Source organism: Sarcophilus harrisii, chromosome 5 (assembly GCF_902635505.1).
Source record: "Sarcophilus harrisii chromosome 5, mSarHar1.11, whole genome shotgun sequence".
Classification (NCBI taxonomy): domain Eukaryota; kingdom Metazoa; phylum Chordata; class Mammalia; order Dasyuromorphia; family Dasyuridae; genus Sarcophilus; species Sarcophilus harrisii.
The window spans coordinates 209,505,126-209,532,194 of NC_045430.1; the positions used below are offsets into that span (position 1 = coordinate 209,505,126).

The window sequence follows — 27,069 nt, forward strand, 5'->3', positions numbered from 1 at the left end:
GAAGGTTATTATCTGGGGGCAGAGCCAAGATGGTTCAGAGTACACAAGTCTTTGTCTGAGCTCCTCCTAAATATCCCTCAAATCAACAACAGATTAAGCCTCTGGGGAGGCAGCTGAGTGCAGGTACAGTGCAGGGAGCCAGGGGGATGTAGCATTCACAAGCCTAGGAATCTACCAGTAGACAGATTCTTATCTAAAATATAGCAGCATTGGCTATTCTGTCCTAGTTACAAGCCAGTGAATTAGCAGATTATCTGTGAGACATCTGACGCAAATACAAAAGGCAAATAGTGAGCCCCTGAGCTCCAGAATAATGTGGGACCTGGCCATGCCCACCCAGCACTGAAAGTCAGTCAGCACTGGCTCAGTGCAACCTATAGTCACTATCATCTGTAATGGAAGCTTGGGACAATCTCCCCTTTGCCCTAAGAGCAGACCTTAACCTTTTTTAAAAAAAAAAATGAGGAAAAAAGCAAAAAGAACTCTTACCATAGATAGCTTTTATGGAGAAAGAGAAGAGCAGACCTCAAACCCTAAGGATCCTAAATGCAAATCATCTCCAGATGAAACCCCAGTGAGTGATATGAGTTGGTCCCCATCTTACAAGGCTCTCTTTGAAGAATTCAAAAAGGATCTTAAAAGAGAGTCAGGAAAAAATGGGAAGGAAAATGAAAACTTTGAAAGAGAATTTAGAAAAGGAAAAACAGAAATTATCTGAAGAAAACTGCTTAAAAAGTAGATTTAGTGAAATGTTAAAATCATATAATTCCTTACAAAATAAATGTGATGAAATGGAAAAAGCATGTAACTTCTTACAAAATAGATTTGACGAAATGGAAAAACAAAACAATTCCTTGAAAAACAGGATTTGTGAAATGGAAAAAAATCCAAATGAACAAAATACCTCATTTAAAACTTCAATTGACCAAATACAAAAGGAAATAAAAAAAGCTTAGTGAAGAAAATCATTACTAAAAATTAGAATTGAACAAATGGAAGTGAATGACTCAATGAGACTTCAAGAATCAAACAAAATGAGAATGAGAAAGAGAGAGAGAGACAGAGAGAGGGAGAGAGACACGGAGAGAGAGAGACAGAGAGAGAGATACAGAGAGAGAGAGAAAAGAAAATATATAATACCTCATTGGAAAAACAACTGACCTAGAAAATAGATCTAGAAAAAACAATCTAAGTATTACTAACTTCCTGAAAACCACGATGGACAAAAAAGCCTTAATATCATCTTTCAGGAAATCATCAAGGAAAAATGTCCTGATATCCTAGAACCAGAGGGTAAAATAGCCATTGAGAGAATTCACCAATCACCTCCTGAAAGAGACCCCAAAATGAAAACTCCAATTAACATCATAGCTAAATTTCAGAATTATCAAATCAAGGAGAAAATATTGCAAGCAGCCAGAAACATTTCAAATATTGAGGAGCCACAATCAGGATGATCCAAGGCCTCTTTAAAGGATCAATGGGCCTAGAATTTGATATTCTGAAAGACAAAGGAATTTGGATTGCAGCCAAGAATCAACTACCTAGCAAAATTAAGTATTATCTGTCAGGGGAAAAGACAGACATTCAATGAAACATGAAGGAAGCATTTCTGACAAAAAGACCAAAGCCAAACAGAAAATTTGTCTTCAAATAGTGAACTCAAGAGAAGCATAAAAAGGTAAAAAGGAAAGGAAAAAAAATTTCTTTTAAAAGTTAAAAATCTTATATCCCTATATGGGAAGATGATATGTTTAACTCTTGGGATCTGTATCTCTATTATGGGTATACTTGTAGGTTGCAAGTATAATTTTATTTTATTGTCATGATTTAAAAAAGAAACTAGAGGAGGAAAGGGAATTGTACTGGAAGAAGAACAAAATAGACTTAAAATGGGATAAATTACATCTCATGGAGAGGCAAAAAAAAAAAAAAAAGACCTATTACAATTGAAAGAAGGAAGGGAGTGGGATGAGCATGATGTGAATATTACTCTCATCAGATTTGGCTCAAAGAGAATATCAGACATAGTTAGCTTCACAGAAAAAAAAAAAAAAAAAAAGTCTCGCCCTATAGGGAAGCAGGATGGGAAAGGGGAATGGAAAGGAAAAGGGGAAGCTAATAGAAGGGAGAACAGAAGTAGAAGGGAAAAAGTATAAGAAAGAGGGAAGGGCTGTAAAAAGGGAAGAGTTGTTTGGGGAAGGTAGTAGAAGCAAAATAGTGGGGAGAAGGAAAAGGGGGAAAGGGAAAAAAAGTATAACTTGGGGAAAACAAGATGGTAGGAAACACAGAGTTATTAATTTTAACTGTGAATGTGAATGGGATGAACTCTCCCATAAAACAGAAGCAGATAGCAGACTAGATTAAAAGCTAGATCCTACAATATGTTGTTTACAAGAAACACATTTAAAGTAGAGTGATACATTCAGAATAAAATATAAAAGGATGCAGCAGCACCTATTGCGCTTCAGCTGAAGTACAAAATTCAGGGGTAATTACCCTGATCTCAGATCAAGCAAAAGCAAAACTAGATCTAATTAAAAGAGATAAGGAAGGAAACTATATCTTGCTAAAGGGTACCATAGATAATGAAGCAATATCAATACTAAACAAATATGCACCAAGTGGTATAGCATCCAAATTCTTAGAGAAGTTAAGGGAGCTGCAAGAAGAATTAGACAGCAAAACTACACTAGTGGGGGATTTCAACCATGCTCTCTCAGAACTAGATAAATCGAGACACAAAATAAATAAGAAAAAAATTAAGGAGGTAAATAAAATTCTAGAAAAGTCAGATGTGCTAGACCTTCAGAGAAAACTGAATGGAGACAGAAAGGAATATACTTTTTTTTTCACTAGTATATGGAACCTATACAAAAACTGACCATATAGCAGGGCATAAAAACCTCAAAATCAAATGCAGAAAGGCAGAAATGGTAAATATATATATATATATATATATATATATATATATATATATATATATATTTCAGATAATGATCCAATAAAAATTACATGCAATAAAAGGCCAGGGGAAAATACACCAAAAATGAATTGGAAACTAAATAATCTCATCCTAAAAATTGAGTGGGTAGAACATCAAATCATAGATACAATAATTTCATCCAAGAATATCACAATAACAAAGCTGTTCTTAGCATTACAAAGCTGTTCTTAGGAGGAATTTTATATCTCTAGATGCTTACTTGCATAAAATAGAGAAAGAGAAGATCAATGAATTGGGCATACAACTAAAAAAGACAGAAAAAAGAGCAAATTAAAAAAACCCAATTAAATATCAGATTTGAAATTCTGAAATTAAAAAGGGAGATTAATAAGTTGAAAGTAAGAAAACTATTGAAATTAATAAACAAAAGTTTTACTAAAAAATCCAACAAAATAATTAAATCTTTAGTTAATTTGATTAAGAAAATCAATTTGTTAGTCTCAAAAATGAAAGGAGAGAACTTTCCACTAGTGAAGAGGAAATTAGAGTAATAGTTTAAAATTATTTTGCCCAACTATATGGCAATAAATCTGATAATCTAAGTAAAATGAAAGGATAATTACAAAAATATAGAAGAGGAAATAAATTCCTTAAATAATCCCATTTTAGAAAAAGAAATTGAACAAGCTATTAATCAGCTCCCTAAGAAAAAATCTTCAGGGCCAGATGGATTTACATGTGAATTCTACCAAACATTTAAAGAACAATTAATTCCAAAACTGTGCAAACTATTTGGGAAAACAGGGAAAAGGAGTCCTACCAAATTCCTTTTATGACAAAGATATGGTGCTGATATCTAAACCAGGTAGAGTCAAAACAGAGGAAGAAAATTATAGGCCAATATCTCTAACGAATATTGATGCAAAAATCTTAAATAAAACATTAACAAAGAGATTACAGCAAGTTATTGCCAGTATAATACACCATGACCAAGTAGGATTTACACCAAGAATGTGGGGCTGATTCAATATTAAGAAAACTATTAGCATAATTAACTATATCAAAGATTTTTTCAAATGTTTTTTCTGCATCTATTGTGATAATCAAATGATTTTTTGTTAGGTTATTGATATAGTTAAGAAGAACTAGAGTACATTATTAAATAGAAAATGAGTAATTTTTATTATATTAAGTTAACAAGTTTTTGTACAAACAAAACCAATGCAGAAAAGATTAGAAGATGAGAAATAAATTGGGGGGGGAATTTATATTCAAATGTTCTGATAAAAACCTCATTTCTAAAATATATAAAGAAATGACTCAAATTTATAAGAATTCAAGTCATTCTCCATTTGATAAATGGTCAAAGAATATGAACAGTCAATTTTCAGATGAAGAAATTGAAACCATCTCTAGTCATATGAAAAAATGCTCTAAATCACTATTGATCAGAGACTTACATGAACTAATGCTAAGTGAAATGAGCAGAACCAGGACATCATTATACACAGCAACAAGATTATATGATGATCAATTCTGATGGACATGGCTCTCTTCAACAATAAGACGATTCAGGCCATTTCCAATGGTCTTGTGATGAAGAAAGCCATCTGCACCCAAAAAGAGAACTGTGTTGACTGAGTGTGGATCACAACATGACATTTTCACTCTTTGTTATCGTTTGCTTGCACTTTGTTGTCTCTCTTTTTTTTCCCTTTCTGATCTGATTTTTCTTGTGCAGCATGATATTTGTGGAAATATGTATAGAAGAATTGCACATTTAACATATATTGGATAACCTGTTGTCTAGGGGAGGGGCCGGGGGGAAGGAAGGGAAAAATTTTAGAACACAAGATTTTGTAATGGTGAATGTTGAAAATTATCTATGTATATATTTTGAAAATAAAAAGCTTTAATTTGAAAAATAATTTAATTTAATTTAAATATTTAATTTATTATTTTTGTTGTTCAATTATTTCAGTCATGTCTAACTGTTCATGATCCAATTTGAGGTTTTCTGGGCAAAGTTTTTTCATCCTTGTAAGATGGCACATTATTTTATTTTATAATATCTTGTGAGATACTATCATCTTTTTGTTACAATTATCAACATCATCAAGAGTTTGCAGATGAAGAAACAGTTCCAAAAGATTGCTCATCAACAAATATTTGTTAATTGCCTACTATGAACCAGGTACATTGTATGGGAGGTATTAGGGATACAACAATAAAAATTTAACAGTCCCTGTCCCCAGGAAGCTTGCATTTTATTAGAAGAAACAGCACATGTACAAATACATACACAAAAAATAAATACAAAGTCATTCCAATGGAGAAACAGTAGCAATTGAGGGAATCAGGAAAAGCCTTCAAGAGAGGGTATTATTTGAGTTGAGTTTTAAAGGAGCATAAAAAAGGTGAAGGAGGATTGGTATATGTATTCCAGATCCTGAGTACAACTTAAGCAAGGATAAATGGCTTATCCAAAGTCATACACTTTACAAGATATAAGATCAGGCCCATGTTTCTGATTAGCTAGTAATCTAAAAATGTCCTGAAGAGAGACAAAATAGAGGTGGATGATAAAGAATTCTGGAAGGAAATCCTGGGGGTGGTGGTGGAGGGGGTGAGATATATCTGGGAGAAAAATCAAAATAAGGGCCCTCAGAAACTAGGAGGTAGCACAAGGGGACAGGGTAACTGGGGACAGGTAGAACAATGGAGAAAATGAAAGGATCCACTTTTCTAATACCTAGATATATATGATTTAGAGTTTAAAGGAATCTTAGAAGCCCCCTAATCCAATTTTTTCTTTCTATAGATGAGGTCTAAAGGGGCAAAGTGATTTATGTGAAATAACGTTTTATGGCTAACATGGAGCTACTCTTGGAATAAAAAAAGATCCAGAATAGAATCCTACCTCAGACATCTGCTAGCTGGGTGCCCTTGGCTTAACCACTATGAGCCTCTCTTTTCTCATCTATAAAATGAAGGATCCAGTTGAGAAGATGTCCCAGAGCCATTCTAACTGCAATACACACTATGACTCCATCATTTGTTCTGCTTGGTTTGGACCCTACCATCATCACGCCTCCCCACACTTACCTCCCAGAACAAGCTTATCACCAGGAAATTCAATATTATCAGAGATTGATTCAGCTTTGTTATTCACATCTCCTCATGAACCCTCGGTATTTTCTGGCCCTCAGATGGAAGGGCTGACAGAGGAAAAAAATCAATCAATAAAAAAGAAAACCAAAAAACTCCAAAAATCTATTGCCAAAGCTTCCCTTCAAAGAGGGTCAAAAACATGCCCATCTCGATTTCCCATCAGATGTACAATACCATCATCACACTCCTGTGCTAAGTACACTCTCCTCCCTTCCCTCTTTTTAGTTTTCTTCCCTCATTTGATTTCAAACTCCCTGAGAGCAAGAACTAACCTTTTTCTTATTTGTTTCCCCGTGTTTAGTATAGTGCTTAGCATTTAATAAATGTTTATTTTGTATTGGACTATACTATATTATCCTGGCATTAGTGCTGGCATTAGCAAGGACTCTCCATCAAAACACAGGTGACAGAGGCAGATTTCACTTAATCCTGAACTTCTATCAACCATGTTCTCCTTCTCAGTTTTATTCTTATATCACTCTATGAGGGTGTGTCAAGTTGCACTAAAAGTCATAACATATGCCATGCTGTAAATTCATATAACATTAGAATACTATTATATATATTCAAATATAAATTCTGCTTTTGTCAGCTTCCTACACACAGATAGTCCTGCAAAGAGAAATCACTTTGCTCTATCAGATAGTTGGCCATGACGAAAGGCTATTTGATGCTCAAATCAAAATTCACCAGATTGTAAATCATCCAAATCTGTCCCACTGGCCTAAATGCTGCCCTTCCTAAGCACCTGCCCTTTTATTCATCATATCAGTACCAGTACTTGTTTATAGCTCATCTGAGTGTTTGTGTTAACTAACAGTTAAGTAGCACAGTAGACAGACTTTTAAGATTTAGAGTAGATAAGTTTTTGTTGTTCTGATTCTTTGTGACCCTATTTGGACTTTTCTTGGCAAAGATAATGGAATGGTTTGCCATCTCCTTCTCCAGCTCATTTTACAAATGAGGAAACTGAGGCAAACAAAGAGCTATGACTTGCCCAGGGTCACATAGTAAGTGTTCAATGCCAGATTTGAATTCAAGAAGATGAGTCTTTGTGATTCCAGGTCCATCAGTCTCTCTACTTTGCCTCCTAGCTATCCTATACAACAAGGGACTGTTGTATAAGATCCATCCCTATCAGCTACAAATGTGTTATTCCATCATCTTTTATTGATATATGATTTATCCTTATCCACATCATTTTGCTGGGGCATATTCTTAGTAGCTGTATAGCCCAAAGCAAAGCAATTCATTTAATCTCTCTCAGACCCAGGTCCCTCACTGGTAAAATGGGAGTAGTAATAGCCCCTATTTCATAGGATTGTGGTAAGAAACTAGTAAGATAATATATCAAGCATTTTGCAAACATTAAAGCATTATACTATTATTTTTGTGCTTTCTTAAAAAGAAGTTTGTATCCTACTGACTGTGGAGGACACATCTAGGATTTCCAAAAGCAAAGAGTGGGGAACAAAGAATTTCAAGCTTGTAGAATGAGCAAAGGCAGGGTGAATGTGTGTGTATGGGGTGGGGGGGAGAAATCTATCACCAAAAATATGGAGATGTGTGTATATATAAAGTGCTTTGCAAATCTTAAAGCACTGTTTAAACACCGGTGGTTTTCAGCATCCTTATCTCTTTAGCTTGGTACATATGGAAGGACTGGGGTAAATTAAGGGTAGACATATGGGAAAGCAGCAGGTTTGGAGGCACCTGAATTCCAGGCTAAGAAAATCAAGAACTTGTCCAATAAGAAGAAAACCACTGAAAGATTCTGAGAAAGATTCTACACTAACATTTTAGAATTTTTTGTTTTATCCTTATTTCTGATATGTTAACACTGGTTTCCTTTGTAATTTTATGTTTTTCATTTTACACATTTAATAACATTATTCTGAAATGTGATCTATGGACTTCACTTACAAGTGAGTCTATGACACGATAAAGATTAAGAATCTGGGAGTAAATGGAGTGACTTGAACTGTTACTTTTTAAGTTGCTTTTTCTTTTGTTTTGTTTTGTTTTGTTTTTAATGTGTGTTCCTTGAATAGATTGAGCTGGAGGTGGAGAGAAAAAGAAGAGAGGAGCAGAAAGGTGGCTTGAAGCAAGAGAAACAGGGGAAGAAAGAAGCAGGGTGAAGACCTATCAGTCAAGGACCAACTGGTGAATGAAATTCCCTGAACAGGCTGCTCCATGTGGTGAAATGGGAAATAAAGAACATGGTGGATGAGGCTGCCCTTGAGGACCGTCTTTACACAAGAAGAGGCATCTGTGTGGTTTTCAGAAGGGACAGTCAGAATCAGTGTGGTCTGGCCCTGGTATTGTGCATAAACTCATTTCACAACCCTTGCTAAACTAGTCTTAAATCCCTTTTCATACTTACTTACACTATCTGTAGCTTCTCATTCAATGGATGTTTTCTAGTGCTTCCAAAAGAAAGGGGAAAGTGAAGCTTTCCTTTTTATATGTGCACACTAATTGATCATTACATTTGTAAGCTATTCTGATCTTTCTTACATATTCTCTTGAGGCTTTCTAAAGAGGCAAGCAATCATTGAAGGGCAGGGGCTGGGGCTGGTCCCATTATTTCCAACTCTAAGACCCCACACCAAGCAGAGCCATGCTCCCAGCCTAGCCAGCAGGCATACACATGGCTCCCTCTGGATCCCATTAACCCTACTCCAGGATTGGCTACAGGAAGTTCATTGGGGAGTGAGGTGTGACCCTGCTTTCCTAGCCCCAGGACTCCCTCCCTTTTTTCTATTCAACCATGGCTGTTCAGGGAACTTTCAGACCCAGATGTAGAATAACATAATGGCGATCTCAAAAAGAAACACCTCCTCCTCATACAAAATCTACAGATACGAATTAATCATGAGTAACAAATAATACATCCTCCCCCACCCACCCCATTCTCAGATATAAAATAATTCCCTGACCAAAAATTTTCTAGCAAAATATGCTGAATTTCTCTTGGCATGGGAAGGAAAAAAAAACTCATAAACTTATTCAAATGCAAATGACATTAGATCCTACCTATTTCTACGATGGCACATAGGGTAGTGAAACTTAATGGAACAGTAGCCTAGTTCAAGATTCTGAACCAATGGTACGCCTCAAGGTTAGATGGGGAGTCGTGAGCTTAACCCCAAAGGTGTATTAACAGATTTTCAAATGTCAGAGCTTCCACCTCTCTTCCAATTGCAAGCTCTAGGGTTAAAAGGAGCAGACCATGAAAAATCCTCATTAAGGTAATGGCTTCTATGCAAGTCTATTAAATGTGCTCTCTCTTTTTTCCCCTGCTGCATCAGAACTGCAGCCAGTGTTCTGGTGTCACTTGGTGAAACCTGCTGTTTGAAAAGTACAACCACTGGGGTGAGGTGTTGGAGGCAACACTGTCTAATTAAAGTATCAGTGACCTGACAGAAATGTCTTCTTTACAATAGTGGCCTCCAGCATTGTTTAGAAAACCTCCCTGACACATTGTTTGCAGTGTGTATGGTGTGTGAGTGTGTGTGTGAAAGAGACAGACAGACAGATATTCAGATATCAAGAAAATGAAAGATATGAGAAGTATTTTTTAAGCTTCTTCTATGTGGCAGGGAAGGAAGGAAGGAGGGAAGGAGGGAGGGAGGAAGGGAGGAAGGAAAGAAGGAAAGAAGGAAGGAAGGAAGGAAGGAAGGAAGGAAGGAAGGAAGGAAGGAAGGAACGAACGGACCTGGAAAAGTGAGAAAGTGCTTGCTTGAGCTTGCTTGAGTGGTGCTTGAGCACCATGGATGGTAGAGTGTTAAGGCATCTGTTCCAACTCATACCCCAGACATTCAATCCAAATTGATATTCAGCCAGGGTGAGGACAAGGCCTCTGTTTGTCAAATACTCATCCCTATAAAGAAAATTCAACTTACCAAGGCACAGAGACCTCATTGGGTAGTTTGCTATCCAAGAATTTTATGAATAATAATTCATTACTATAAGTGTTGCAATAAATCCTAGCAAATGAATAGAAAAATCTTGCTACTCCTTGATAAAGCTCATTAAAAAACAAAAACAAAAATCTCCTTTCCATCTAATATTGAAAAACTTGGAATTTATTTTTAATGACTTTTTAAAAAAATCTGTAGGGTTATAATAAATGCCTTGTAGTAGATACTTAATAAATACTTGTAAATGAATAAAGTAAATTTAAAATGAGGAAACTGCAAAATATTAAAATTAACTTTGTAATGAAGCTAGTTATAAATAAATTCATCGAACATTTCAGGAATTAAGGGAGTACTGTGGGAACTATTTCTTGTTTGAGGTCATACCTTACAAGAACTTTATTCTATCAATGGTAATAAACTTAGGTAATATCATTGGGAATAATGTGTTTTTGCCAAATTCATTTGTTTCAGAAAGAAAATAATATTTCCAAACACATAAGAGATTTCTAAAATAATCTAGTCTACTGCTTATGTAATCCCATCTATAAAATTTCAAGACTGGTTGTCGAATCTTTTTAGTGACATTTACTGAAAGGAATTCACTACTTCTAGGGGCAGCCCACTCCATTTGGGGAAACCTCTCAGATTTTTTTCCCCCTGGTAATTACCCCAAACTTTTCTCTCTATAATCCATTGTTCCTACCTCTGCCCTCTGGAAATAAGCATAACAACTCTAATATCTCAACCACTTATTAAATACCTCTTGGCAATGCATTATAGTAATCACTGGGAAGATCAAAGTGAAATGAGATACAGTCCTTGCCCTCAAGGAATATATAATCTAATGTAAGGGAAGGAAATAAGACAAATACACAAAAACAAAAGTACAATTTACATGTAATTCATGACTGAGGTACCGTCTGGTATAAAGGGCCTGCATACACACACAAAAGGAACTTCTACTTTTCCCTCATATCTACATACAAATTCCCATCCAGGGACCCAAAGCGAGTCATTAGTCTCCCTTAACAGCAATCATATTTACTAGGCTCAAATCACGAAATCAACATTTTTATAAATTTAAAAACACTAAAAAGGACTCAGAGTCAAAAGAACCTTTCTTTACCTATAAATGTGTTACTCATTCAATGGGACATGTTTCTTTTCTGTCCTGGGTTAGGCCACATCAAGTAAGAGGCAAGAGTCGGTTCCTCAAAGGTAGCATATTCCTCTGAAGTCACTTTGAGCATCGTTCTAGGGTTCCTCTAGGCACTGCTCTCTCACTGGACTTCACTGCTGTGCTATAATTCCACAAGCAGATATTAGGAGTCTTGACACTTTCTCTCCCTGCTAGTTCTCTCTCATATGGCATGACTCACATCTGCTTTTCTGCTATCCACAATTTTGCTCCCCTTGAACAGAAAGTACTCATTTTTCTAGCAATTAGACTACATAGAGCTTACCCTAGCACCTTTGCAGAAAGAGCTAAATTCTTCTAAAATCTCTGGCATTTTGAATTTTTCTTCCTTCATTTTTCTTTTCTATAAGAAAGTAATTTTATAACAAAATTTGTACTTCCCTCCTTTATAACAAAAATTGTACTTTTTTTTGGGGGGGGGGGGGGGGATCATCTAGATTCTAACCTTGACAAAAAAAATGTCTGGAATTTCAATGATGTAGAGAATTTCTGCTGAGGAAAATCCTTTTGCCAATGTAGATCAGCATCTCTTTCATAACTTAAAATATGAGAGTGTTGCCTGAGGCACTGAAAGGTTAAGTCATTTATCAGGATCACACAGAGAAAAAGCACCATACATAGACCTTGAACCCAGGTCTTCCTGACTCTGAGGTCAACTATCACTATAAATGTTATCTTCTTTTAATTCTGATTAGCTATATTGATAACCATAACAGATTTTATGCTTGGGGTCCACCAGGGTTCCAGTCTTTTTCTTGTGAATTGATTTCTAGTCATATCTGCTCCTAAGCTATGCTTGACAGTTTAATTTCTGAACACAGAACTTGAAAGTTTGCACATTATTTTTAACATGTCAAAATACTTTTCTATCAATGATCAAAGTACGTCCTCATAATATTCTTTGAATAAGTGAAAAAAGTAAAAAAAAAAATCCCATTTTAGATGGACAAAGCTGAGCCCCAGCAAATATATTAATTAATTAATCAAATTAATTCTGCTAGATAATGACAGAGGTATCCTGAAATCAAGCGCTAGTTTCCTGATTCCCTAGACAATATTCTTTCTACAAATGTATATCATTCTTTTGTTGTTCCTAGAAAACAATTTTAATTTATACTTCCACATTCATGAGCTGGTTTCAAGACCACATTCAAAACTACTGGTTTTACAAAAATGAAATACAAAGAGTGTAGTATGGTATACTGATCACTGGAATGTAAATCTCAAAATTCAGGGGTTTTATTCTGGCTAAATCATTTACTTCTCTCTGATTGACTTCAAAATATGAGCAATAATGATAACAAGCAATATAAAGAGAACCAGATATGAAATTTGGAAATTTAAATTCAAATCCCAGCTCTGTCCCTTACAAACTGAACTTGAGCAAAGTCACAAGCTCTCTGGGTCTCAAATATCCTCATTTAAAAAGTAAGGTTTGATATATTCATTGGAAGGTTTCTTCTAGCTCTAAAATCTATAATCCTGTGACCTCCCTAGGATATGATGAGGCTAGAATTAGATAGCTGATGTAAAATCTCTTCATATGTGTCAGCAATATAGAAATTCAAGGCATAAGATAGAAAATAATTGTGCAATGTGTGCCAATTGTTTATTAACAAGAAATTGCTTATTAATAAGAAGATGCTGCTATATGCTGTGTCTGAGTCCTACTACATTATAAACTCAGGCAGATTTCATTTCTGTTCAAGATAGATACTATTTCTTCATTTATTGTGGCATAAACAAGTGTCATGTGACTTATTCCCTATACTTCCTCCACTATCCTCTCTCAGAAAAAATTGCTAAGAATAGAGTCGGAGTTTTCATTCACAGAGCCTTTTCCCTTCTAGTCAGAAGGGCTGGTTTGACACAATGAATGGCTTTTCATATCATTCTGGAATACTGGGTGGTCTCTCACAAAATATGCTCACAAAATGAGACCAAGTCTAGAGACCTGTCATTCCTGTCCGAGCAGGTGGCAAGTCCCAGAAGGTCAGAAACATTCTATTGTCTTATTCACATTAGACTATCAAAGCCCATTTCCTATAGTTCCTTAGCTAGGGGTGGCAAAGGAGAGCACGTGACTATTGGAAAAGGACTAAAAAAGAGGTTACCCTTTGCAATTTGAAAGATTAGTTATAAGATTAATAAAAAGGACTAACTTTTACACATTTATATAATAATAATAATAAATTTATGAAGAATATTTTTAGTTAGAGAACTTAGATTTCAATCTTAGGTGTCACTTATTAACTATAAACCAGTTGGCCAATCCTTTAAACCTTCTGGCCTGCGTTTCTAAGAGTTAAACCAGATGACTTCTGTGGTCCATTATAGCTGTAGGTCATATAAGTCAATGGGGCACACTCTAAACTAGACCTCATGAGACTATTCCTTAAACAAGCTAAGCTTCTGAGCTTGGACTAGCTGTCCCAAGAGCCCATTTTCCTGACTGGCAAAAGTCCACTATATTCACTACATTAGGCAGCCCTGGATCCAAACATGATTTCCCCAATCTTCTAGACATTCTCTCTGAGCACTTCCTGCTCCATCTCACATTTTTCATTTCTTGCACTGGGAAGATTAATCAAATCAACATTTCTATTGTATCTATAAAGGGTATTTCAATTGAATGCCCTACTGTTTAATCAACCACCTCGGTGACTTTCCAATTAAAATGCTTTCCCCAAGCTACAACTGTTTTTTGTGTATTATTTTTCCCATTACAATAGGAGTTACTTGACATCAAGGACTAAACTTTTGAATTTTCTCACTTGGGTATTTATATACCCATCACTTGACATATTGTCTGGATTCCTCAAATGCTTTTCAATCCATCTATTCATTATTTTTTTTATGACTCCAATAACATATATACTTTTCAGCCATAAGTATTGCCTATTAGGCTCTATAATACCTCAATCTGGATATTATGTCTCCTTGCTATATTTATTGCCTTAGGAATGTTCTGCCAATGCCCCAGTAGCCAAAGTCATTGTTTTTGTTCTTGGGACACTCTTGTCCCATCTATTCCTCTTACTTCCCTTCTCCATATTGTCTTTCTCCATATTACTTTTTCCTGCTTTCACTAATATTCTCCCAGGCCATATTTGCTCCTAAGAAACTGACTACCTGTATTTCTGCAATCAGTGTCCATGCCTTGGATTTAATGTATCATGAGAAATGATAGAAATGAGACATAGTAGTGGGATCTCCTACCATTGCTGTGTTTTATACTCATTATATACCCACATAGTAATTATATAAAACTTATTCTGGGAAGAAGGAAAATGAGATAATATTCTGTAATTTCAACCTCATACAGGTTATTAATTATTAATTATTGAGAATCCCCACAATACAAATTTGGTCCGTTATGTTGGAGCAGTTTCTGATAGTGTCTGGAGTGTTTCTGATAAACTGGGTTACATTTTGAAAAGCAAGGCTTAAAGAGTAATGCCATACGCAACTTAGGAGAACAAGGGATAATTTACCTATCAGATCTTTGGAGAAGGAAAGAATTTGTGACTAAAGAAGAACTAGAAAACATCATGAAAGGCAAAATGGACAACTTTGCTTATATTACATTAAAAAGGTTTTGCATAAACAAAACCAACAGAAACAAGATTATAAGGGAAGTTTAAAGCTATGTTTCTGATAAAGGTCTCATTTCTAAAATATATAAAGAACTGTGTCAAATTTATAAGAATGCAAGTAATTCATCAATTGATAAATGGTCAAAGGATATGAACAGACAACAGTCAGATGATGAAATTAAAGCTATCTATGGTTTTATGAAAAACTGCTCTAAATCACTGTTGATTAGAGAAATGCAAATTAAAACTCTGAGTTAACACCTCACACCTCTCAGATTGGCTAAGATGACAGGAAAAGATAATGATAAATGTTGGAGGGGATGTGGGACATATCTCCCACTGGGACATAACTGGGACATAAATCCATTGTTGGTGGAGTTGTGAAATGCTCCAACCATTCTGGAGAGCAATTTGGAACTATGCCCAAAGGGCTATAAAACTGTGTATACCTTTTGACTCTGTAGCCCATTATTCGGTTTGGATTCCAAGAAAATCATAAAGGAGAAAAAAAGACCCACATGTCCAAAAAGGTTTGTAGTCGCTCTTCTTGTGGTAGCAAAAAATTGGAAAATGAGTAAATGCCCATCAATTGGGGAATGGCTAAACAAGTTGTTTGGAAGTTGATGGAATATTATTAATGGATAGTCTATGGATAGTCTAATAGTTAATGGAATATTATTGTTCCATAAAAAATGATCTACAAGCTGATTTTAGAAAGGCCTGGGAAGATTTACATGAACTGATGCTGAGGGAAACAAGCAGAACCAGGAATACAGTGAACACAATAACAGCAAGGTTGTGCGATGATCAACTGTGAAAGATTTGGTTTGTCTTAGCAATTCAGTGATCCAAAGTATTCCCAAAAGACTTTGGACAGAAAATGCTATCTAAGGATACTGATTATCAGATTATCAGATACAGATTATCAGATACAGATAGATATCTATTTTAAACAAGCCTGAACTAAGGAAACTGAATATAAATCAACATATGCTATGTTCACTTCTTTTCCTGCTTTTTAAAACTCTCTCCCATGTTTCTCCCCCAATATGATTCATAAAATAAAATGTATTGAAACTAAATAACTAGAAAAGCAAGGTTTATCCTAGGACAGACTTGGGGATGCCAAAAATTAGAAACAAAATGATGGCACAAAAGAGAAGAAACTCACACTGAATTGAATGTAATACCCCCACACACATACATACACACTCATAAGAGAAAGAGCCTAGTATGCTTTGATGCCAGGATATATTTCAATACTTTTTAAATGCCTATCACTCCTGTCCCCTCCCAGCCACATCTTAGCTACCAGTTAGGAGTGGCCATATGCCTTCGGTCCAAAACCCCCCACAACAACTATGCTATTAGCTCTTCAAAAGCTTCATGTTATTTCTGTGTGTAAGATGTAGAAATGAGTCCATTATAAAGCTTCTGAGTACAGAAATATTTCATTTTGATATTAATAATAATACATATTTCATCTTTGATTCCAATTGCCACAAAAAGAGAGATTACCTTTTTCCTAATATCCCTATGAGGTAAACAGTGAGATGTTATTATCTCAGTTTTTCAGAAGGAACAAAAGACAGCAGCAGGGTTTTTATAACAGAGTTAAGATCATAAAGTTTTTCAACTGCTGAACTAGAACTAGTTTGGTTCCTTACTCCCAAATGAGCTATCCATAGTTACTAAACCTGGACTTCTACTCTTCACTGTATTTATCTAGTCACTTTGCAAAACAATGGGAGAGGAAGGCTATGTATTTTTTTGGTCTGTAACCTTGGGCTTTTCTTGATATGGTAAATGAATGTATGTTAAACACTCTGCTTTCAATTTGGAATTCTATTCCGGGTACATTTTACCAAAAGACTTTTGCTTAGTTTGGCCACCATAATTCATGGCAAAAGTACTTTCCAAGATAACTAAGACAAAATCACTATGAGGCTCACTGAATTTTTGTTTTTAAGTAACAATCATTTGCTAAACACTCAACATTATAGGGCTTATCAGTGCATCATCTACCACAGCTCTTGGCCTAAATCCATGGAACAAGTCTTCTATTTGATCTGCACTATACCTCTGTGGGAGAGCTTCTGCAAGATGGTCCTTAGATGTTCAAGAACTGGGGGTGAAATTTCATATCGGTATGTGTCTATCACAGGCCCCTGCTGGCATCTTCCAAACACTCCATCTGTAGGAAAAAAGGAGGCGGCAGAGGGAGAAAAAAAGAGAAAAAGATATTTCATTTACTGAAAGGAAGAAACATAAACTTATGCATGCATTGTATCTAATTATAGACAGTAGTAAGGTTTTTGAATATGGTTTTAAAAAGTCATCAAAGAAGAATGAGAATTCTGAAGTAGTTAGGAGGCTCTTTAAAAAATAAAATAATACAACAATGTGTCATGGAAAGCATGAAGTATAAGGAAAAAAAACAATTTATTAATGCATTAAGGTTTGATTTTTTTTAACTTCTCCCACCTTCATTTTGCTTTCCTTCTCCCTCTTCCCTTTCCTTTTGTAATTTCTTTTCTTCTCTGGCTTTCTTTTTTTTTTAATGTGAGTTTTCAATTCTGATAATTTGGTGACCTAAAAAAAAAAGTCAATACCATCTAGTGCCTGCATTTTCAGTGAAAAGCAGAGCACCCAGAAAATATAAATAATAATTTGCCGAAGCAGTAAGAATTTGTTGAAATATTTTAATGCATACACTGTGTGTTAGGCTCTAGTAAATGAGGACTGAATCAGTAATGGCCAGTGAAGGCTTATTCAAGTAGGCTTTCTAATGAATGCAATAAAAGAGAGCTGCTCACAGAACAATGAGATATTAATGGGGCCTAATTTATTTAGCTCTATTCCATTTGTCTAAAATGACAGACTCTTCTCATCAACGTCCTTTCAAACCACACCTTCTAATTAATTTAGGCCCTAATTAGTCTTTATTTGGTGAATTGTTCATTTTGAGACAAGCTTCCTGTGGGGGGTTCAAACATTCAAATTACCTTCCTTTCTTGCACACAAAAGGCTAATTCAGTGACTAGGTGCTTCACACACAGTGCGGCCATCTGCAGTTTTAGGTCTTGGGTAGGAAGGGAGGGAGGGAAATGGTTTCCTTTTATTGTTCACCCTAGTTTTACTATATACAGTGTAGCTAAAGAAAACCATTCAAATGCAACAAGTTTAATTAGCAGAAACACATTCTGCCTAGTGCCAGGTTGACTCAGTAATTACTGGTCTGATATCACATATATATGCTTAAGACGGAGGTTCCATTTGATTAGCAGAAAATAGCCTTAAGTACTGCAAGCATCTCATTGATTTCTATGGGACTTTACGGAACCTAAAGAATATGGGAAGACAACTGGCCCAGCTGCTCAAAGGAGGCAGACAATGGTCATGCAATGGAAGATAAACCTGGCGCCATTTCCCTTTTCCATGCAGAGTTACACAGCATTGTGCATTTCATACAAGTGCCTCATTGAAAGCAATGCAACAACTAAATAAAAACAGAACATTTGCCAATAGTACTTAGAGAGAGAGAGTGAGCAAGGTCTATTTTTCTCCCCATCACCTAGTGAGCTGCATAGCCCAGTAAGCATGCAAATACAAAAGGAATTTCTTAGTTGGGGTCCTTTCTTTCCACCCCCACTCTTTGAGTAGAAAAGAGCTGATCTATAAAAGTATGTTTGTACATATGCATCTATGTTCTTATTAAAAACAACTTTCATTGCACCAAAAGCTTTGAATTTATTTTCCCAGATAAGAAAAATAACAATGATGATTATATAGGGTTTTAGGCTGTCAAAAAAGACTTTTTCCCATAAGGTAACTGTCAAAAGCTTACCCTCAGAAGCACCTTTCAATTTAAACCAGTCTGTACTAACTCTAACAATCTAGTCATCTCTTTAAGCTTGGTGCCACATGCATCAAAATTATTTAGATAGTAGACCAAAATTATCAGGTATATAGCATGTGCAAAAGTCATAGGATCAATCAGAGAATCAATGTTTTTATAAATAAACAAAAAGAATAGGAAGAAATATGGTTGTTATTTTGAAAGATGTTCCCTTATGTCTTTTTAGAACCTTTTTCAAAGAAATCATTTTAAATCCTCACAATTTGCCGACCAAAACATATAGCTCAGGGCTTCTTAAACTTTTTTCCACTTGGGATCCTTCTTCACTAAGAAATTTTTACCCAACCCTATCTTGAATCTAAGCTAAGGTGTTTCTGGCAGCATTTGGATATACATATATATATATATATATATATATATATATATATATAAAATTATATAAATGCAAAGAAGACTCTGCCCTATATCGGTAGAGGCTTTTGACTATGGGGACATGATAAGGAAAGCATTTATTAGGGTGGTAGCAATGGAAATAGAGTGGAGAGGAACAAATACAAGATATTTTAGGAATTGGAATCAACAAGAACTGGTAAATAATTGCGTATGAGAGGAGAAAGAGAAGGAAAAATCAAAGAAAATAGGAAGTTTTCAGGCATAGGAGAATGAGTTAATGGAAATAGTATAGCCAGAAGGAATTTCCTGTACAAATGACATTTTATCCCAATCCTTAACCTTGGAATAGCATATAATTAATATATATTAATATATTAAATATATATTAAATATAAAATATAAAAAAAAGTCCCATAGAAATCAATATATATAAAATATATATATATATAATTTATATTATTTAAAAAAATGTTATGAATCCAGAACCAAGGTTGCATTGAAATCCGGAGATGCAACATGGAAAAATGCTGCCAGAGACACCTCAGATTCGTTACATTTTGATTTTGAATTAAGTTTTGGTCATTGTATTTAGAAACCTTTTGCTCTTACCAGATTTTTTCATGAATATTTTAATGAATTGTTTGGTCCCATATGAAGTCATGACCCACAGTTTAAGAAGTTTTGATTTAACCAAAGTATTTGATAATCAGTTCATGACTATTCCTTTCTCTCCAAGTCAGACTGCACCACTTTGACCATATAATATATAATACAGTGAATATTTCCAGGGAGAAAATAGGTTATTTGATTTCTAATATTCTCTGATAAAGTACAAATTGGAAGGCAAAACAAGTGGTTTAGTGGATAAAGTACTGGACTTGAGTCAGGAAAATCTGAATTCAAATTTGGCCTCATATACTAGCTGTGCGACTCTAATTACTTAGCCTCTTTTTGTCTTTTAATCCATTGGAGAAGGAAGTGACACACCATACCAGTATCTTTGCCAAGAAAATCCCATGGTTACCAATCATCCATGGGGTCACAAAGAGTTGGACATGATTGAAGAACATCAACAAAACATGAATAGAAATAAATATCCTACATTTTTCATTCTTTCAAAGAAAAATAGCATAATAAAAAAGAAGCTAATAAGACCTGTGATAAAGAGTAATTCTCAAAAGAATGTCATTAATTTCATGAAGCCTGTCATGAAATTTGGACTGTTATGCTATTCCAAGGTTAAGGATTGGGATAAAATGTCATTTGTACAGGAAATTCCTTCTGGCTATACTATTTCCATTAACTCATTCTCCTATGCCTGAAAACTTCCTATTTTCTTTGATTTTTCCTTCTCTTTCTCCTCTCATACGCAATTATTTACCAGTTCTTGTTGATTCCAATTCCTAAAATATCTTGTATTTGTTCCTCTCCACTCTATTTCCATTGCTACCACCCTAATAAATGCTTTCCTTATCATGTCCCCATAGTCAAAAGCCTCTACCGATATAGGGCAGAGTCTTCTTTGCAGCATATGGTCTTAGAAGGATGCCTAGAGATAAAAGAAGTTGAACCACTTGCCCAGGGTCAAACATTTTTCGTATGTAAAAGAAGTCTATGAAAATGGATCCTCTTGGCTTTGAGCCTGACTCCCTGTCCATTACGACATGTTATATTACGAAAGATAAAGGAAAATCTGTAATTGGTTTTATGCAATATAAATTTTCTTATTCTGCTTAGCATGACATGATTATACCTATGCATTACCTATGTTCACTGATCTCAAAATATATCAGCCTTTGAACTTGAAAAGACCTTTCAACAAAAATTTTATTGAAGGAAAACTGCAAGAATATAAGTCAATATAATACACAGAGATGCTTTCATACTCATACCAATTTAAACATTCAGTGTTTCATGGTTTTTCACAGCAAAGAAAATTGTTCCATGAGCAAAAAAGAATTGAGAACTGCTTCTCTGTACCCACATTTTCGACTGGCTACAAGTTGCCCTTCTGAATGCCCTATCTGAAACTCAAAATCAACTTGCCTAAAATTGAACTTCTTATCACTGTAGGAAAACCCATTCCCCTTCTAACTATTGCATTCCCATCATTATTATCATTTACCCATTCTCTTTTACTCAAAGTCTTAATGTTTTCTTTGAATTTCTCCCACTTGGCCTTTCATATCTAATCATTTACCAAGTGCTGTCACTTCCATTTCCTATAAACTCTCACATTTCTCAGCCTCCCCTCCCATTACCACAGCCACAACCACAATAAAAGTGCTTATTACAATCTGCCCAGAGACAAATGCTTTCTAACATGTCATAGGATCATAACTGTATTTTTGCTGTTCCAAGTAATTTTTATTTTTTAATCAAAGCTTTTTATTTTCAAAACATACATAGATAATTTACAACATTCACCCTTGCAAAATCCTGTGTTCCAATTTTTTCCTCCCTTCTATCTGTTACTCTCTCTTCTAGATGGCAAGTAATCCAATATATGTTAAATATGTGCAAATCTTCTACACATATTTCTACAATTATCATGCTGCACAAGAGAAATCAGATGAAAAAAAAAAAGGAAAAATGAGAAGGAAAACAAAATGCAAACAAACAACAAAAAAGTGAAAAGACTATGTTGTGATCAACACTTAGTCCCCACAGTCCTCTCTCTGGAAGCAGATGGCTTTCTCCACCACAAGGCCATTAGAACTGTCCTGAATCACCTCCTTGTTGAAAAGAGCCACGCCCATCAGAACTGATCATCATATAAAGTTGTTGTTGCTGTGTACAATGTTCTCATGGTTCTACTCACTTCACTTAGCATCAGTTCATGTGAGTCTCTCCAGACCTCTCTGAAATCATCCTACTGAGGATCATAATTTTAAAGCTTGGATCTGGATAGTACTTCAGAAGCCATTTAAATAAACCACATACTTAACAGATGAAGACATTGATCCAAGAATGGCTATTGATGAGGCAGGGGAAGAAGAGGATGATAGCTAACATCTACAAGCCCTTTAAGGTTTGTAAAGTTTTATTGTGTATCTGATTTATATTTTAATATATTTAACATCTACTGGTCATCCTGCCATCTGGGGGAGGGGGTGGGGGAAAGAGGGGAAAAATTGGAACAAGAGGTTTGGCAATTGTCAATGCTGTAAAGTTACCCATATATATATAACCTGTAAATAAAAGGCTATTAAAAAAAAAAAGGTTTGTAAAGTTTACAAATTGCCTTATCCAACATCACAAAGGCATCAGGGAAAAGACAATAGATATTCTCAGGTCCCCTGAATCTAAGCAATTTTCTTTCCATTATGGACTTGTACCTCTCCAAACTATCCTTCAGATTATTCGGAGATCTTCCTTATGTAAAGATCTAGTCAGGCTATTCCACTCAATCAAAAACTCACTATTGCTTACTGCCTAAAATTCCCATTTAATCCAGGATTCCATAATCTTACATGTCCCCCTGTAAATTATTGTCTATATTTCATATTCTCATCAAATTGTACTACTTGTCATCTGGTGCACTTATCCTTTTCCTCTCTTGCCTCTTTACCTTTGTTTCTTCTATTTCTTCTCCCTCAAGCTCCTAATTTCACATCCCCTTCAAATTCCTACTTATTCCTTAAAGTCAAGCTCAGATGTCAACTGTGCCAGAAGCCTTCTCCAATTCCTAAAATATGTAACAACATTTCTCTTGTTTGACTTCAGATAGAACTAAAATCAAGTTTTTCTTATGTTTTTCTTATTTATTTTATGACATATAGTTATTTGGGGACCTTATATCATCTCACAATGCTCTGCACAGGTTTTAACTCAGCAGCCTAGCTTTTTCAGAGCAAAGTCTCTGAAGGTACAATTTGAAGCATTTGTTTTTGGTAGGTAGGTGACATAATAGATAGAATGCTTGGTTTGGAGTCAGGAAAACATGAGTCAAATCCAATTTCAGACACTTACTTATTTTGTAAGTAACTGACAAGTCACTTAGCCATGGTTTGCCTTAATTTGCTTATAAAATAGGAATAATAATAGCACTTATTGCCCTCGATTGTTATGAGGATCAAATGAGATCATATTTGCAAAAAAAAAAAAAAAAAGGTTAGCACAATACCTTACACATAGTAAGTACTCTATAAATGTCTATTCTCTTTCCCTTCTCCCTCCTGGAAGAGGTGACATTTGAGCTGAGTTTTAAAGGTAGCCAGAAATTCTAAGGATCAGAGGTTGGGAGAAAGTATTGAAGGCAAGGAAAAAAGTCAGTGGAAAGGTATTTTATGCTGTATTGTATATGAGAAACCCCAGAGTTCTTTTTACTGTGCTACATTTCTCTGGAACATGCTCTTTCCTCCTTTTCTCTTTACCATTACAGAGTAGAATAAGTGTCTTTATTGGCCCCCTAGTCCTTTTGACCAGAGATGCACCATGGTACACTGTAGGGAAAATGGTGGGTTTCATATCAATTCATCTGATTCTGAATTCTATCTCTGACACAGATTATCTAACATTACACATCATTTAGTGTCTCGGCCTCAGTTTCTCCCCCTATAAAATGATGGTATATTTGTTGACATATTGAAGTCTTTCTAGCTCTGATTCTATTCTCTTGTGATAGTGCTTTTATTAAGAAGCAAGGAAACTTCTACCTCATTTTTTTTTTTGCATAGACATCGCTAGATGATAGCATGCATCTCAAATGCCTAATGAATTATTCTTATTTGTTCCTTTATATAGAATACTTCCCTAACTACCTTCTACAATTCACTGTTAGAAAAACATTTGTGTTCTTGTTAGTTGGCACCTATATAATTCTTGACAGCAAAATATCCTTTATTTTTTTTTTAAAGTGACTTGCCTGTGATCACACAGCTGCTAAATATCATGTATCTGAGGTCAAATTTGAATTCAGGTCCTCCTGTCTCCAGGACCTGTGTTCTATCCACTGTACGACATAACTGCTCCCAATAATCTTTATATAAGAACCTTTACTATTTTATCAATTCATTCTTTGTGTATGAATATATATATGTGTTTATTTATGCACAGAATCAATCTATCTACATCTATCTATATCTACACACTGAGAGAATCTATATTTATAGATATCTATATCTACTTATAAATACATAATTTTGAAGGGCTCAGGTCAGAAAACGCAACCTAAAACTGTATCAGCCTCAAAGTATCAGATTTGACATGCCAGAAGTGTTTCCCTGGTTACAGTACAATGGCTATCTATACAGGGCAAGTGAGATAATAAAATCCCAGAGGTAACTTGTCTCCTCAAACCTGCAATCTTCTTCTCCACCAAGTCTGCTCTTAAGAAGCCAGTAGACAGATCACAACAATGTCTAACGAGTTCTACCTTTTTCCTTTATAAAGAAATACGTGCAGTTACCATTGATCTTCAGCTCATTACCCCTAATACAAATAGTTGCAGAATTTAACAGTTTTAAAAATATTCAACTTTTTTCATTAATAATGATGCCAGGGATAAGAAGCAACTGTATTTTACCTTAGGATATATACATTTGAAGCACTGAATTCTGGAGATAGAATCAGATTAGTATAATAATAAAACAGTGACTTTGGAGTCCAATGTTCAGAGAATGATTATGTCACTTATACCTGTGACCCTGAACAATCTTTCTAGGCTTTAGTTTCCCCATTTATAAGATGAGGGGATTGGACTAGGGAACTTCTAAGGTGCTTGACAATATGTGATTCTTTTGCCCTAGAAGTGAGCTGTACAGAAATTGCACTAGAGGACATCTTAAGTCTATATCTAAACAGGAATCTTCTCTCTTATGCACCCAACAAATAAATGGATCCACATTTTACTAAAGATCCCTAGTTAGGGAGAATCTGTTGTCTCCCAATGCAACCCATTTCTATTTTGGACAGCTCTAATCATTAAGAGATTTGGAAATATAAATCTGCCTCTTCAGAACTTATGCTTACTACCACAACTTATGTCCTCAGAAGCTGAGCAAAAAAGTCTAATGTTTCTTCCACAGAAAGTTTCTTCAGTGTCTTTACTAAGGTAAAGGGTGTTCATTTTAAATATCAAGAAGAAGTAAGGTCAAATCCTACATTACTTACTTATTAAATATGTAACTATGAGCAAATCATTTAACCATAGTCAGCCTTACTTTGCTTATCTGTAAAAATGGACATGACACCAAGACCAATCTCAAAGAGTGATTGTGAGAATCAAATGTGATAATATATGTTAAGCATTTTGTAAGTTCTAAAATCCACTGTAAATATTATTTATTACTATTATTAGCATTTTCCAGAATAATAATCCCACTTCCCCCTACTAAGCTTTCCATGGCATGAAACAAAAGTTTCTTCCCCATATTAGTTGATCTTCTCTAAATGTTTTTTACTCTCTTTCTCCCCAAGTATCATCTCATAATTCTCATAATGTACTCCAAAATTACATTAATAGAAGTCACTATTAAATATTGTATCCTATTACTATATCCATAACCCCACCATTTAGTCAAAATAAATAATTGCCACCAGATGTTTAATGTCTGTTTTTGTCTTAAATCCCACTTAATGCTATATCTTTCATTGACTTTGAGGACTTTTCGATTCCATTAACCAAGAAGACCTGTAAGGTGGATGCTGGTGCTTTTGGAAATTAGTCTCTAAAATAAGAACCAAAACCAAAAGAGGTCAAACCCAATTTAGTCTTCTCTGGAATAATCATAAATTATACTCTCAGTGCTTCATTAGATATTAGGGACATATCACTAGTTTATATCCACCCTGTCTTTCTCATCTCTATTTTCCTTAAAGAAGATTAAATGTTGGGGTCTTTAAAAAAAAAAGGCATGGAAGATCTTATGTTATATGGATCTCTCTGCTCAAAGTGAAATTTTTGTTTTTTATTTACTCATCTATATTAATTATTTGTTGTGACTTAGATCAGAGTCACCTTAGAATTGCCTTGATGGCATTGAATTCTATGTCCTCTCCAATAGTACAATTCAAATCCCAAAACACAAAAATAGTAATATATCCCACTTTATTTTTTCATTTTCTCGGACCTTCCATTTTCTCCCTCTGCTATTGCTCACTAACACTGAAGTGCTTTCAGATCAGTAGCAAAGACAGATTAGACCATCCAAATAAATTGAATCATCAGTCTCCAACTGATGAAGAGATAGCTATTTATAATTGTCATAGAAAATAAGTCACAGTTGAAATGCTTCTGTTATTCTTGAGACAAGGATTTTATAAAATCAAATACAATAAAAACAATTAACTTATTAACAGAACTATAGTTCAAGAGTTTTGTTGTTGTTTTTAATGAATGGGAGTTTTCTGGGCTAGTTTCTTTTATTAGAAGAGCAAAATGTTGACTGTTTCCACTATATTTGTGAATTTATGTACAAAGAGTGAAAGTTATTTGCTTGTTACAACATCTTTTTAAGCAAAAAAAGTAATTTCCATTAGGAAATGCCCACTAATTCAACCTTATTTCTGTGTCATTACTCATGCCAATCTTTGCAAATGAGATATTTGTAAAGGGCTTAGCATGGTTCCTGGTACATAGTGGACCCTATATAAATGCTTATTCCCTTCTCTCCTTCTTTTCCACACTGGGATAAATTCCCTAGTGAGGTTCTATACAATCACACTTCCCCTAGAAATTCTTTCCGACCCTCTTTACTGACATTGCTGCTCATTCTGCTCCTATTTGTGCTACATTCATCAGTACTTAACTTTTATATGCCTATGACAACTCTAAAACTAAGTTATCTAAAGGCAGGGATTTCCAGGGACTTTTTGGTATCCCTCATAGAGCCTTACTTAGTGCCTTGCATATAACAGGCACTAATTCAAGATTTTTTTGTTTATTAAATGCTTCTCTTTCTGGTGCTTATAAAAAAACTAAAAGCACAGGTAATAATGAAAACAATTGATGAAAATTTAATTTGCCTTTGAATCTCTGT

General features: G+C 35.0%; 1 protein-coding gene across 1 annotated transcript in view; it reads right to left on the minus strand.

The window, feature by feature from the left end:
• The window catches only part of PTPRN2 (protein tyrosine phosphatase receptor type N2), a 1,447,381-nt gene that overhangs the window by 1,014,299 nt on the left and 406,013 nt on the right, over positions 1-27,069 (minus strand). The window contains exon 3 of the mRNA XM_031937732.1: positions 16,916-17,029. Coding sequence (XP_031793592.1) covers positions 16,916-17,029 — 114 coding nt within the window. The remainder of the gene's footprint in view (positions 1-16,915; positions 17,030-27,069) is intronic.